This window comes from Acomys russatus, chromosome 17 (genome assembly GCF_903995435.1).
Source record: "Acomys russatus chromosome 17, mAcoRus1.1, whole genome shotgun sequence".
In the NCBI taxonomy this organism is placed as follows: domain Eukaryota; kingdom Metazoa; phylum Chordata; class Mammalia; order Rodentia; family Muridae; genus Acomys; species Acomys russatus.
The window spans coordinates 58326519-58342682 of record NC_067153.1 but is presented as its reverse complement, the minus strand read 5'-3'; the positions used below and the strand labels follow the sequence as shown (position 1 = coordinate 58342682).

At 46.9% G+C, this 16164-nt stretch overlaps 1 protein-coding gene across 1 annotated transcript in view; it reads right to left on the bottom strand.

The window, feature by feature from the left end:
• Positions 1–13489, bottom strand: part of Arid2 (AT-rich interaction domain 2) — a 130916-nt gene extending 117427 nt beyond the window's left edge. The window contains exons 1-3 of the mRNA XM_051160260.1: positions 13251–13489; positions 13056–13149; positions 11857–11954 (exon numbers count right to left, since the gene is read on the bottom strand). Of these exons, the coding sequence (XP_051016217.1) occupies positions 11857–11954; positions 13056–13149; positions 13251–13342 (284 nt within the window). The 5' untranslated portion in view covers positions 13343–13489. The remainder of the gene's footprint in view (positions 1–11856; positions 11955–13055; positions 13150–13250) is intronic.
• Between the last annotated feature and the right edge of the window lie 2675 nt (positions 13490–16164).

The window sequence follows — 16164 nt, the reverse complement described above, 5'->3', positions numbered from 1 at the left end:
CAATCTAGGTAAAATATAAATATGAATTTACATATTAATAGCAAAGTGTTTTAATTTTCAAAAGAGAAAACACTGTAAAAAAGAAAATGAACCAGATTATCCTAAAATCATAGACTATTTTGGCTTAACTACTGTGTAGCAATGTGGGAAAGGGGCGTCAGAAGTGTGATTCTGTAATGATGTAAACTCAAAAGCATATACCAAACTTCTTCTTCAGGACCACCTGCAGCTCCAGCTTCAGGGGACCCAGCTCCTTTCACCTGGGGACACCTGTGTACTCATTTGCATGTACAACATAGACACAATTAAAAATGATAAATTCTTTTTTTGTTTTTATTTCGAGACAGGGTTTCTCTGTGTAACAGCCCTGCCTATCCTGGACTCGCTTTGTTGACCAAGCTGATCTCGAATCCACAGAAATCCATCTGCCTCTGCCTCCCGAATGCTGGGATTAAAGGTGTGTGCCACCAGGCCGGGCCTGATAAATCCTTTTTAAAAGTTTTTTTTTTTGTTGTTGTTGTTGTTGTTTAAAACATAACCTCAAGCACAAGAAAGCACCACCAGCCCCAGGGTGACTACGAATACACTAAGTTCAGCCCTTCCTCTAGAGTACCAGGAGTCAGGCAATGTTTACCCAAGGACCCCATATTTATGTGCTCTGACATTTACATATTTGTTTACCTACTTATTTTGTGGTGCTAGAGATGGAACCCGGGGCCTCATGTGCGCATTTCAACAGAATTTCCTACTGACCTTACGCATGATTGTATTAATATTTTACTTAATTACTAGTCTAGGAGAGGAAAAAAATAAGAATTTGACCCAAAATGACTTCACCATAAAAGATATGTTACAATATATGATAAGCAGTATCTTTGTAAAGCAACTGATCCCTAGATACACTTAGCAAACATTACATGTAATGGTAAGAAAGAACTCAAAAGAACCTTTGGCATCCTTTACAATAAGGTGATCATCCCAACAGCAGATTATGACACAATGCCGTACAAATTCTCCTTCAAAAGAAAACTTTCCAGTTTAACCCCTACTACATGGTAATAAAATTTACTGAGAAACAAAATTTAAACACACCTGGAACATAGGATATACCTGAAATATTTAGCAACATTACAGAAGGGAGAGCTATGGATGGTGTTCTGTAAAATGCAAAGCAGGAAATAGGACAACTGGCAAAAGGGACACAGTGTGCTCAGAACATACACATCACAAATTTCCTACCTGGCAACCATGGCTGGCATGGGATGCTGGGAGCTGAGGCTGGAGACCTCACTAGGTGATGGACGACTTGCCTAGCAGGTGTAGAAGCCAGGCTCAATCCCCAGAGCGAACAAAAGGGAGGAGGGGCTATTCAGAGCTATGGCCCCTCGTGATTTAAAAGTAGCCCATAAGCCTCTAAAAAAGAAGTCTCAGGAGTATAAAGAATTTTCTGACTGTTGTTTTTTTCAGGGATTAAATAGCAATAATTGTTTCTAAAATTGAAACAAAATAAATGTTGCATGTGAACAAAGCTTTGAAAAATTAAAATACTGGGGCTAGGGAGATGATGACTCAATAAAGTACTTGCTGTGGAAATATGAAGACATGAACTGAGATCCCCAGCATTCCTATAAAAATCAGGATGTGGGAGCTGGAGAGATGGCCCAGTGGCTAAGAACACTGAACGTCCTGCCAGAGGACCAGGGTTCAATTCCCAGCATGACGTCACAACCACGTACAAGTCTAGTTCTAGAGGCTCCAACATCCTCTCCTGGCCTTTGTGGGCACCAGGCATGCATGTAAGCGGTGCACAGACAAGCATGCAGGCAGCAACACTCAGACGCAGTGAAAAATAAACAAAGCAGGATGTGGTATGCACCTGTAGTCAGAGCACTGAGGAGGGAAAGCTCACTGGCCCACCAGCCGACCTAAACACGTGAGCTCCAAGTTCAATGACAGAATGCAGCTAGCTATACAGATGGCATCCAAAGTCAACCTGTCTCTGACACTTGGGCATGTTCACCAAACACATGCAACCATACACAGACAAGGACATGTGCACACACACATACACGCACGCACGCATGCACACACGCAAAGTGGAAATACTGCATTTAACAAAGTTTCCTATTAGCTCAGCTTCTGTTGAAATAAGGTCTTTCCTAAGAGCCCCCTGCCCACTCCCACCCCTGATGGTGGCACTGTTAGCCTCACAGTAAGTCACCCGTGAGCTCCACTGAGTGGAACAGGGATAGAAAAGAGTCCTCACTAAATGACACACACTGAATAAACTCAATGAAACTAATGATTTCCCATTTGGAAAGAATAATGTCGAGTTCATATGGACACAACAACAACAAATACATATTAAAAAAAATCTCCAGCTAGAAAAAAAAGCTGAAGGGAGTGGGGTGGGGGAGCTCCACACTTTTAAGTCCAGCACTTGGGAGGCAGAAGCTGGCAGATCTGTGAGTACGAGCCTGGCCTCGTAAAGAGAGAGAGTTCCAGGACAGCCAAGGCTACACAGAGAAATCCTGTCTTGAAAAACCAAAACAAACAAACAACAAAAAACAAAAAAAAAAAAGAAAAAAAAAAAAAAAGAAAAAAAAAAGAAAACCTTGGTTTTGGTCCTTAAAACCCAAGTTAAGTATGTGCAGTTAGGATGTGATGTGATTCAGAGGCTCAGTCGCCCTCCCCCTCCTCCCCCTGCGTCAAACAGATCTTGGTACCTCCTCTGAAACTCAAAGACAAAGTGCAGGGTGTGTCCAGGCTCTGCCTGGTGACAGGTGCAGCTTTAGCAGGTGCCCCAGACCAGATGTCACTTAGAGGCTTTGTTCTGGATGTAACCCTGGCTAGCATGTTGGTGCCAAGTTAAGCCAGATATCTCAGCAACTAAATTGGTTTCATTGGTACTTAGGTCAACTGTCCTCAGAGTTTGGCCTACTGACTACCACACCCCGGTTTCAGCCTTCTAACTACGAAATCCACAGGTCAGTCTTACCATAACGTGAACACGTTAGTACCACACAGTGGCTCAGCCAGCAAAGCACCACTTACGAAGCACACCTACGTATTAAAGCTGCGTGTTATCAACCTTTAGGTCCAGCTATGTTCAGGATAACAGGGTGGGAGAGCCTGTTAACTGGCTTCAGAAGGAGGTATTCTAGAAGTTAGGGTGTTCTAAGGGACAGATTAGATAACCTCATTACTTTAATAAAAGTATGGCATATGGGAAAAGGAAGGTAAGACACAGCAGCTAACACATAGGAAAAAAAATCATCTTTTTCAGGTCCCATCACAACATACTCTGGAGATGAGTCCTGTATACACTGATCCAGTGACTCCTGTATACACTGATCCAGTGAGTCCTGTACACTGATCCAGTGAGTCCTGTATACTGATCCAGTGGTTCACAGAACTACAGTTCTGTCACTGGGCACCAACACTGAATGCTCTAATTATTCCTAGTCATCACCAAGAGTTTTCAGTCCCAACAACAGCTTATCACAATATGCTCGGTCAAAAGAGCATGCATTTTGTAAAAACAAATACCTCAATTTACAACATAATTTGCAAAATCTAAATAAGCCCAGTAATATGACTGTTTCTTAGACAAAACATATACAGTTGCCCTTGTTTCTTAAAAAGCATAATGATCACATTAACAGATAATCTAAAGGCTGGCAAATGAAAACATACGCGCGTGGGACATGAGCTATATCTGAGGATATTTAGTAACTGTGAAAAATGGAGAATTACATATGATAATCATTTGTAAGACATAAAGGGGTTGAGGTGTGTTTTGAAAAACATAAAATTTCTTTCTAAGTTAGCAATTTTAGCAGGCACTTAAAATGGGAATGACAGTTTACACCTAGCTCTTTACGACAGGGCGCCACAAAGTTATTCCCTAGATGATTGCATTAATAGACAGATCTTACAGAGGCTCCCAAACTCATTGCCCTTTTTTTTTAATTTGGACCAAATGAAATTGCCAACTTTTTTTGCTCCACTAAGGATAAATGAAAATGTTACATGTATTTATTTTAATTTCAAAGGCCAGTAATTAATTTTTTTATCAAAAGTGCACACACCATACTAAAAGCCGGATGAGCTGCGCTTGATCCCTGGAGCCCACACTGAGGAGGACAGAACTCTCCAAAGTTGTTCTCTGACCTCTACACACCTGCTGTGACACACACATATACAGTGAGCAAATGCATGCACGCATACATACATACATACAATTTTAAACGCTCTTATCATTTCAAGTTATAAACTAGAGATAGCTTTAGTCCACACATCTTCCTTCTGTACTCAATAACGTCATCTTCTTCAACCACTGCCTACTGCTAACAGTGTTTCTCTAATTCCAAAATCCAGGATATGACTGTCTCAGTTTTCAGTCATAGACGGGTGAACAAAACCCACAAATTTCTAGCAGAACTAGCATCAAATTCAACACAATTACTAGTAATAAAAGCAATAACTACCACAATTCTTCAGAGAAACTTTACATAATTTTTTAAAACCCAAAATTGCAATACAAATAAAACATTTTTTTCTTAAAAGGCGGTCTCTATTAGGACTTGACTTGTGGGAACAGCTAGTTCAAATAAGAACCTAAATATAAAGACCCAACAAAATCAAAGTTATTATAAACTCTTTTTAGAAGGATGATCACAAAAACAAATGTTTCTGCGACACAACTTTTTTGCATTACTTATTTATTTTGTGTGGACATGAGGAGGCAAGAGGACAGCTTGTAGAAGTTGGCTCTCTCCTTCTGACGTGTGGGTCCTAGGGATGGAACCCAGGGCTGGTAGCAAACACCTCTAACCACTGAGCCATCTCACTGGGCCTGACTTAATCTTTTGTCACACACTCTGAGACACAGTCAGGCAGGGCACTTGGCCTTGAAGGAGGCCCTGAGTTCCACTACCAAACCAAAGATAGAACATTGTCTTCTTTTTGCTTGCTTTCCTTTCTTGCCTCCCTCTCTCCTCCTCTCCCCCTCTTTTCTTTCTGTTTTTTCTTTCTTTCTTTTCTTTCTGTATTTGGCTTCTACCACGTTACCACATTTGACCTACATTCATTTGCTCCTACACTGGTATCTTCCCCCCACACCCCCATTCTTACACTAAGGCTACTGCTTATCTTTCAGGCTCAAATTTTCTTCTAACATTTGAATTACAGTGTGTTTTTAATCTTCTTTTCCTGTCAGTGAACATGATACCCTTAATATCTCCCTACAAGAACTACTATTTAACCAGAAGATATGCAAATAGCAGATCGATACGCATGCGCGCGCCCACCCACACACTATACACATCCACACACTATACACACATGCACCACTATACACAGACACGTGCGTGCGTGCCAGGAGAAGCTAATACACACCTGTAGCTCTAGCATTCGGGAAACAGAGGCAGGATAATCATGAGCTTAGGGCCAGTCTGAGCTACACAGTGAAATTCTCTCCATTTTTTAAAGTTAAATATGTAGAAATTATGTGTATAAATAGTCCACATTTACCTACTCATTTTTTTCTTCCTAATCTCATTTCTTTTAGGTCAGAATTCCCAAACTGTGCTTCAGCACCTCAGCAGTGCCTGAGTTGGGAGAGCAGGAAGAGTGGGTTTTCTAAACCTCTGAAGAGTCGGGCACTCCCACAGTGAGCTCCAAATCCCATGCAGTAAACTAGCCGACCCTCCATTTAACCCTCAGATTCATCTAACCTTTTCTATAAGGCACACAGTACACTTCAGGAACATGGTACTTTACAGAGCACAAATACATGTGACTCCCAAAGAACATCAGGATGGAAGTGGAGGCAGAGAGAGGGAAGCCAGCTGCCGTCGCCCTGTTGGGCCATGGGTCCCTTCTTCACTCTGACAAGCCCATTTTATCATTACTCTCTAGTAGGCCTGTGGAAGGTACAATAAATAGTGTTTACCTAAATGTATACATTAGGTGTCTGCGTGTTGATGGATTAGAGTGTCCTTCCTTGTCTTCCTTCCAATTTCATTTAGTTTGAGACTACGGGAGAGGCTTTCCTATGACATCACAGTGGGTCTCACACGAAGCTCCCCGTGAACCTGCCTGTCAGTCCCTCAAGAGCAGAGCAGCTATTACTCAGTGGCACTTCTCATCACAAACAAGCTATTTTTAGTTCACAGATGAGGCGTAAGATTTAGATGAAAAGGCATATATGCATTTTAGGTGGGCTGAGGATGCAGCTCAGTGGTAGAGTCCTTGGCATGCTGGAGGCAGGGTGGGGGAGGGGTGTTACAAACTCTAGTGTGTAACCTGGCTCAACTGGCTAGCTAGGCAAGTGCATTGATTTCTAGTTTGATCAAATGTACGCTGCTTATCGACATGGATTTTGAGAGCTGACACTAAACTGAGTCCTGATCTGGCTTTAAGCTTCCCTCTTCCACTTTCTACTTCTACTTTAACAAGTCTACAAACTTCCCAGAGATGTAACACGCTGTCATAAAATGTCAAAGCTCAGATCTGCTCAAAACAAAGAGATACCACTTTTAAAATTAAAGTTACAAGCCTCACATGAGTAACTTACTAAGGCAGTAGTGCCATTCTCCTGCCCAGTTATTATTTTATTTTCCTGTCCTGACTAGAAGTAATCTGTTTAGCAACTGACAAACTCAGTGAGTTACTTTACTTACTTACTGAACAATACTGAAGGGTTCTTTGGCTTCACCTCAAGGCATTCATAAATCTTCTCACAGACCTGCGTGGTAGGCAGCCAACTGGCGACCTGCATGGCAGCCCCTGGCTGACAGGCCCTAAATGCATTCATGTCATTTAACTGACAAAAGTTAAATGCTTTTAACAAAACTCATGTAATTAAAGGGCTCTACCCAGTCAGAAAACAAAACAAAACAAAACAAAAAACAAACAGAATTCACATTGTGACTACAAATGTGAATATAATTTTACCCAAGTCCCCAACTATCTCAAAAGTGCATGCATACCAAAAAAGAAACAACAACAACAACAAAAAAAAAAAAAACAGTGCTACAAGTTTCAAATACAAAAAAACAAAAACCACAAAAGACAAAACAACAACAATTAACATGAGAGTTTTCTACAGTAAAATTTCAAAGTCTAAGATACTTCGCCTCAGCTGGGTGTGCTGGCATACACACTCAGGAGGCAGAGGCAGGTGGATCCCGGTGAATTCCACACCAGCCTGCCTGGTCTACAAAGTGAGTCTAGGACAGCCAAAGCTACACAGAGAAACCTTGTCTCAGAAAAATCAAAGGGGGCGGGGGGTGGGGGGTGGATTTTACTTCCTTTCTAAAATTTCCAAGTTTTATAAACAACACATCAAGTTATAGCTGCATTCCAGGTGTTATAACTGAGAAATAGTCTCAGATTAAATATTTACATAAACCTTATAACAAAACAAACTTTTTTTTTTTTTTTTTTTTTTGAGAAAGGATTTCTCTGTGTAGCCCCAGCTGTCCTGGAAGTCACTCTGTACAGCAAGCTGGCCTTGAACTCAAGATAGCTACCTGTCTCTGCCTCCCAAGCGTTGGGATTAAAGGCATGTGCCATACACTGGGCTAAAACTTTAAGTTCTTTCTTTCTTTCTTTCTTTCTTTTTTAAATTAAAAAAAAAAAAAATTGTATATGCATTGGTGTGTGGGTGTCAGATCACCTAGAACTATAGTTACAGACAGTTGTGAGCTGTCATGTGGGTGCTGAGAACTGAATTTGGGTCCTTTGGAAGAGCAGACAGGATTCTTAACCACTGAGCCATCTCTCCACCCGTAAAACTTTAAATTCCTTAATAAGTAAAACCCAAGTAAGAATAGCAAATTGTCCCTAAATCTTAGTACCAAAGTAGGGCAAAATTAAAATAAGGTTCACCAAGTAAATAGCAAAGCGGTCACAGATACACCTGGACTCAGCAGTAACCACATGCAACTTCCAATTATACTTTATAAGAATCACTTGTCAATAACATGCAGCATAATATTGTAAATTTTACCAAGCACATACAACAAATTTTTGGCATTTAAGTTTCTCCATAAAAAAAAAAAAAAAAAAAAAAAAAAAAAGAATTGGGGAAATTATATCTTATCCTTTCTTAAACATTTGAACAACAAGCATTGGACACCAAGATGAATCTGGCAAGAAAGGTGCTAATTGGAAAACATGTTATAATCATTTAAGAGCTGATTAGAAAAAAAATAATAAATTAAAAAAAAAATTTTTTTTTGAGACAGGGTTTCTCTGTGTACCCCTGGCTGCCCTGGACTCACTTTGTAGACCAGTCTGGCCTTGAACTCCCATCAATCCACCTGCCTCTGCCTCCAGAGTGCTGGGATTAAAGGTGTGCACCACCATGCCTGGCCTTTGCCCCTGCCTCCTGAGTGCTGGGATTAAAGGTACATGCCACCACCACTCATCTTAAAATATTTTTTTCCTTTTTTGGGGGATGGAGTGTTCAAGACAGGGTTTGTCTGTGTAGCCTTGGCTGCCCTGGACTTGCTTTGTAGACCAGGCTAGCCTTGAACTCACGGTGATCCAACTGTCTGTGCCTCCCAAGTGCTAGGATTAAAGGAGTGCACCACCACCACCAGGCCAAAATATAATTTTTAAATATAATAAATGTAATAATTTTAGAAACTGACAGCAGGCACTTGAATTTTTAAAAATTAAACACCAGGGGGCTGGAGAGATGGCTTGGCAGTTAAGAGCACTTGCTGCTCTTCCTAAAGATCCAGGCTCAATTCCCAGCACCCACATGGCAGCTTACAACTGTCTGTAACTCCTGCTCTAAGGGATTTGACACCCTCACACAGACAGACATGCATGCTGACAAAACATCAATGCACAAAAAATACAAATAAATGGATCATTTAAAAATAAAAATGTCAGGGGGCTGGGGAGATGGCTCAGAGGTTAAGCGCACTCGCTGCTTTTCCAAAGGTCCTGAGTTCAATTCCCAGCGGCCACATGGTGGCTCACAACCATCTATAATGAGATCTGGTGCCCTCTGTACATGCAGACAGAACACTGTATACATAAATAAATAAATCTTTTTTAAAAATAAAAATATTAAATGCCAGTATTAAATTATCAACAGTATATTAAGCTTTAAGCTGAAATTTTTTTGTAGATAATCTACAGTTGAATGGATGTATATTTGATATATTTAACCTAACTTTTGGCAGATTACAGTGTCTCTATACTTAATAACTATATTTGCACCAAAAAGAACATAGAAGAACTGTTAGAACGGTCTGCTCTTACCGTCTGTACTGGGACGTAGCTATGGCAAATGATTCTGTCCATTCAATTAAGTGTGTAACTACAGGGGAATATAGGCGAGTATGGAACCTGTAAAGAGAGCTAACAGCAGCAAGGACAGCCTTACGATACGTCCAGTGAAAAAGCAGCTCGCATTCAATATGTATGCATGTATATGGATGGTCAACTTGTAACTTAGAAAGGATATTGAAAAAGGCAGGCATGCTTCTAATCCCAGAACTGGAATGCTGAGGCAGGAGGATTGCCCTGAGCCACATAGACACAGATGCCACCTCAAGAAACAAAACAAAAAACAAAACCCACCCAAACAAAATAAACCCACCGGAATACAATGCCTCTTCTGCTTTATCAGAAACCGTGGAGTTAAATCTGATGTAGGAAAGTGGTAGCTCACCAAGTCCCTTCATTTCCATATCTGACTGAGAAGGCACTCTTATGGCTAACCAATAGAATTATTGTTAAGAGCTTGGCATCTGGTTTGCCCATTAAATTCTTTTAGAGGTGCATGTATAAGCCCAGGATAACCCTATCCTCTAACTGCAATAGGCCACTAGGGAGAACTCTGTCAAGGTTGGTAGTACCCAATGTGTAAGCAGCCTATTTCCTTGCAAGCCATGCAAATCTTCACATGGTTTTATTTTCCAAAACAAATGCTTCCACTCTTTCTCAGTAACCTAGCTACAGCCTTACGAAAGCCAAGCTGGAGAGTGACATATGGAGGAAAAACAACTTTAGCTAAGGACATAGTTCCGAACAGCTTCTAATAAGAACTCAGGGCCCAAGCTGACCCAAGAACAATGTAAACCCTGAAAACAATCTTGAAGGCAATGGTTAAAGAGTAGCTACACGTACAAGTCATGTAGGATATAAAAGTAATGTATGTAGCTATACGTACAAGTCATGCATGACATAATCCCAAGAGAGAAATGACAACACGAAACAAAATACTTACAATTAAACTTTGTAAAAGAATCCAGGCATTTCATTAATTATGCTGATTAAGATGAATGCAGAGTTTACAGAAACACACACACACACACACACACACACACACACACACACACCCCTCACCAGTCAGATATACCATTCAGCATGGAACACAGATTTTTAATCTATACATTTAATAAATACTAAACCTATCTCTAAAGGATACAAATTAAAACATACAAAATACCAAGTGTTTTGAGTTGGTTAACACAAAGCCCTAATGTGTATTAACACGACCTCTCAGTATCTGAAAGAGAAATAATCAAGCGACTATCATCTAAGCATTAAATTCTTATTCCCACTCCATTACTAAGCCAAGAGTTTGAGAAGTTTGTTGTTGTTGTTACTGTTTGTTTTTAAATCCCTTTCTTTAAAAAGGCACATGCGCGCGCGCGCGCGCGCGCACACACACACACACACACACACACCTGGTATTTTCTAGAGTTCCTATGGAACTCAGTAACTGCCAGGCCCTGTGAGCTTCAGCGTCAAGTCTGAAGTCAATCTAAGGCAGCCAATAGGAAGTACACCTGTGCAACTCCCCTGTTTCCTATTGCAGAATACTGAGAGCTACACAGACTAACTAGTGCACTTGAAGCAACACAAAACTCAAATTATCAATAAGCCACATTACAAAAAAAAAAAAAAAAAAAAAAAAAGGCTATCTTGTAATATCACCACTACCAACATTAGAAATATTAAGATCATTATTTTAATTTTAAATAACCAACAACACTATAGATAACCAAACAAAAATAAAGATTGAATTAAAAATAAAGTACAATATGAAAGTACCTGTAGAAGAAAATCTTGGAGAGAAAAACCCAAAAGTCACTGAATATATTATCTAGACTAAATCATATACCAACAAAGTAAGAAATTTACTTTCTTGAGTAAGCAGTCAAAATAAAAGAGAAGAAAAAAAGAAAACTCCAACCATAGTACCTTGTTTCACATAATCCCCATTTGTCTAAAGATACTGAATATTTTTAAGTTTCTCAGAAATTCAACAACAATAAGAGTCCAAAAAGTAAGCCTGGTCAGCCAAGGCATCTGCATTATATTATTTATGTAAACATATTCCATTGACAATTCACTGAGTAACAGTTCCAAGCAGTAAGTTTCCTTTTTAAGAAAAAGCGAACTAAAATAAAAATCACTAAGCCCAGAATTTGTAGAGGGTTAAGGAGTTTCCTAAGAAAGAAGAAGAAAAAAAAAAAAAAAAAATCCTCCCACAGGTTACAAAGTTTCATTAAGTATCTTGAGTCTTACTAAGCACCATCTTTCTGGCCCTCAGCTGCTATCGCACAAGCAGTCAGTAACAATGTCACAAAAGAATGTTTACACGCTAGGATATGGGTGTCACCTGTAATGACTTTGTATGAACAATGCAAATGACCGCATTTAAATATGAGGAAAACTTCAGCCTCTTAGCATCTCACTTTACTGGCAGTAAGTGTTTCTCAGACTGAAATTAACAAGGGGCTGGAAACTGTTTAGAGCACATATTTTGTTGTTGTTTAAGTCCCTCGTTGCAAAAACTGTGGAAAAGTCACCACTACTCACCGCAAGTAATACTGTTTTAAAGCAAAGGCAGCGTTAGAACAACTTCTGGGAAAGTTGAACTCTTCAACAATTTCTCCCCACTGATTCTTCTCAGAAACCTGTTAAAAACACAGGCACACTTGTCTGAAAGTGCCCAATCCAAGGAAAACCTACCCTAACTTGGGAGCTAAACGCCCATCTGCAGAGCTCTCCAGACGCCTAAGGATCAGTGGGGTGTCTGGGGTCGACCCGCAAGAGTTACTAAGCCAGGGCTGCTCCAAACACTGTGTTTCCACCGGAGAGCCCTGAATTTAGCCGCACTTGTTTTTTGGGGGGGGGTTGTTGGTGGGTCTGTTTTGTTTTTGAAGCCCGGACAATAACCAATCGCAAGTCCCTCTGTCGCCCCCTTTTAAATCTCTACGCGGTCGGTTTACACTAAAGAGAGAAAAAAAAAGTTCAAAAGGATCAATACTGCTCCGGACAGCGACGTCCGCGGGCTCTGGGGGGGCGCCGGGGCCGGAGCCGACTCGGATCCCTCTCCCAGATCTATCCATCTCCATAGGCCCTTCTTTGAGGCCTACAGCTTCTGCCTAGCCTTGAAGCCTAAGATGGCTATTTGCAGACAGGTCCTGCTTTCTTTTGTTAGCTGTAGAAAGCCAGGGCGAGCGGGCCGAGGCTGCGCCCCCGGCCGCCGGGATCATTTCGCAGCCGATTATCGATGTTAAACCTGCCCGCGCTAATTTTGAGTTGCACGAAAACTGCTCAGAGTCTGTGTGTGTCTCTGTGTCTCCGCCTGTGCTAGAGCGGCAGCCGCGGCGGCGGCGGCGGCGGCGCTGACTCGCGGGCGGGCGGGCAGGCGGCGCGGGGCGGGCGCGGGGCTCGGCGGGCGGGCACCCCACTCGCCCGCGCTCCCCGCCGCGCCGCTCAGACCCCGCGGGGACGGCCGGACACCGGGCGGGGCGCTCCCCGCCGCCGGGCCGCACCGCCCGCCCAGCCCCGCGCCCGCCGCGCGCACGCGAGCCACCAGGCCGAAAACAGCCCCGCCGCGGGCCGCCTCCGAGCCACCGGCTGCGAGCGCCGAGAACGCCGTGTGCCCCGCCGACCGTGCCCCCCCCCCCCCCCCCCCGCCACCTCGGCCCCGGGCGCCCGCTCCCGGGCCGGAGCACACTTTTCGAAGCAGGCCAGCGAGAGGGAAATACAAATTAAAAACTTCCACTCACCTTCGCGAATCCGCCTAAAGTAGTGACTCTGGTGTAGAGCCCGTGAAGATCCAGCTCCTTCCCACCCACCGCAGGGATCTTCTTAAACGGCGACCTGCGGGCGACAGAAAGCCCCGCACTTGTCACCGGGACCCCCGCGCCCGCCGCGGGCCCCGTTCGCCCCGGCTCGCCGCCCCCTCCCGGTCCTGCTCTCACCCTCTGCTGTGGTGGAACTGCCGCAGCTCGTCCAGGAAAGCCAGTCCCTTCCTCCGCTCGTCCGGAGGCGCCTTCCCCGTCGAGTTTGCCATTATTTTGCCAAAGGAGGTCTCCCGAAAACCCGGATCGCGCTTCAGACGCGGCCCCCGCTCCCCGCGCTCCCTACCAGCGCCCGGAGCCCATTCCTCGGCCGGCGGTGGCGGGGCTCAGTCATGGGCCGGCGGTGGTGGTGGCGGCGGCGGCGGCGGCGGCGGCGGCAGCGGCGGCGGCGGCGCAGGGAGGGAGGAGGGAGGGGGAGGAGGCGAGGAGGAGGGGAAGGAGGGAGCGGGAGGCCAGGGGGAGCGCAGGGCCGGAGGGAGGGGAATTTCTAAAAAAGTTTAAAGGAACGGGAGCGAAACTAGAGGGGCTGGCGACGGGCGGGCGGCCGGCCGGGCGGGCGCGGAGCCGCGGGGCGAACGCGGCCCCCACCCTGCCTCGCCGCCTCCCGCGGCCCGGCCTCTGCCCGCCTCTCAGCGCCGCCGGCCCTGGCGGCTCGGCCCGGGGACGCGATTCAACATGGTGCTGCGGCCGGGGACGCGCGAGCCGGCCGGGGGCCGGGCGAGCGGAGGCGAGGGGCCGGGGCGGCCGCAGGCCTGGGAGTTTCGGCGGCGGCGGCGGCGGCGCGGCGGGGCCGGGGCAGGCGGGGCCGCGTGGGGAGGGGGAGGTCTGTGTGGTGGCTTGTGGAGGAGATCGGGGTGACAGCGTGGATCCGGGCCGCGGCTCCGCGGGGCCCTCGCACACATTCACGCGCGGCAGCGGTGGTGGCGGCAGCAGCAGCGGCGGCGGCCCGGGCGTCCCCGGGCACGGGCTCCGGCGGCAGCCGAGCCGCTGCGCGCCGCCCGCCGGCCTGCCTGCCCGCCCGCCAGCCTTCCCTCTCAGCCGCCGCCGCCGCCGCCGCCGCCGCTGCCGCCACGGCCCGGGGCTCCGCCAGCGCCGCACAGCGCCCCCCGAGGGCCGGCCGCGGCACTGCGCCTGGCTCCACACGGTCGCGGCGGCTCCTCGCGGGGAACAATAGACTCGGCTCGCCCGGCTTAGGGTTCATCTGCAATGTGCAGCACATTTCGCACGCACACAAAAGCGGGCGGAAAAAAAGGGGGGGGGGTGCGGCGGCGCGGGGAAACGGCCACTACCGGTTGTTCCGGGGTTAGGGGCGGAGGCGATGTTCGAGTCCCCGCCGTGGCTCCCGCCACCCCGAGGCTCGCGCGGCGCAGCCCTCCCTGGCCGCCCCGGGAGGAGTCGGCTGGCAGCCTGCGGAGAGGGTTAGGGCTTGGAGGAGCCGGCCTCCCGGCTGTGTGCTACAATGCCGGGGCCCTGCGAGCACGTTTTCCATGCCGGGGCCGTGAACTCACTTTGACAAACTGTACGTGGAATACGGGGTGAACTGCTTGCCCTACTTTTTGTGGCGATAGAGTCGGGCTCTTCGCCCGTCTTGCCTTTTTGGTCGGTTTAGTGCACCGGGCCGGGAGTTATGCAAACAGTAATTGCGCCGGTTAGGAAACAGCCTCTGGAACTTTGAGGATAACGTTTGTGGTTTTGCACTAATATCTTTAAAAATAAATAAAGGGCAAAACGTTACCCTTTCAGTTTTCTGTAGTGATATTTTCTTAATGTGTGAATAGGGAATTCAAATTTTCATCTTTTTTTTTTTTAAAAAAATCACCTAAATTTGCATTTACCAGGGTGTTGGAGCCTTCCGTCGTCTGCAAACGTTAAGCATCACGTCCCCCACCCAACTCCCCCACCCCCGGTGTATCAATATTCCCATTTTAGAGACAGCCACTACGGGCAAAGTCACTAGCCCAAGGTCACAAGGATAGGAAGAGTCTGGATAGGTTATTTCAGGTAGTCTTTCCAATGGGAGCTCCTATAGGGTGGCGAGAGGCGGGGGGGGGGGGGGGGGGGAGAGAAAAGGGAATTATGTAATACAGCGAAGCACGCTTCCGGTACTCGCTCTAGGAAACGGATTTATTTCCCCAAGTAAAGTTTATGTCTTAAAACGGGGTCGGAATAAGGTGTGGCTAGGAAATTCCTGACACCCGAGGACCAGTGAGTGTCTCGCTAGCCTGTTGAGGGGCGGAGACCCTGCCCGGCCGGAGGCGAGGCGCACGGGTGGGGTGGGGTGGGGTGGGGTGGGGTGACCGTGGCGGGCCGGGTCGGGGCTGCGGCCGGCCGGGGCTGTGCGGGTTCCCTGCGCGCGGCACTTGCGCACGGCCCCTTGCGTAGCCGTCAGCGCCGGGGATTCCCTAGAGGGGGGTCACTCTCTTCAACCATTACACGCGCGCGCACGCACACACACACACACACACTCACACACACACACACGGCCGTGCTCCGCGGCGCCTCACAAAATGGCGGCGCCCATGGAGCCGGCGGCGGCCGCTCCCCGGCCCCATTTTGTGCGAGGAGGCGAGAGACCTGTCAACATGGGAGACCTCCGCCCGCCGAGGATGCAGCTAAATGGAGAGCCCGCGTTAAGGGGATGGAACCCTCGGGGACCGCGTTGCACGACGACGATGTCGCCGCCGACTCTCCCGGCACCCTGCCCTCTTCATCTTCCACCGAGGCCGCGGGGGGTAATGGTGGCGGGAAGGCAGAGGCCGGGGTACCCGCGGCGGGGGATCCGGAGGGACGAGGGCCCGGTGGCCGCCCCGCTGCTGTCGGGAAGCCGTGCGCGGCGGAGGCTCCGGGGCTCTGCGGTGTCGCCACGCCGGCAGCGGAGGCCCAGGCGACCCGGTCAGAGGCGTTTTTGCAGCCGCCGCGGCGCCCCGGTGCTTGCACGAGCACCTGACATTTTAAGTCGTCGGAGCAGGACCCCTTCCGGGACTGTATGTTGTTTAATGTCTCTAGACGGATATGGGGAACGTCCTTGTATCCC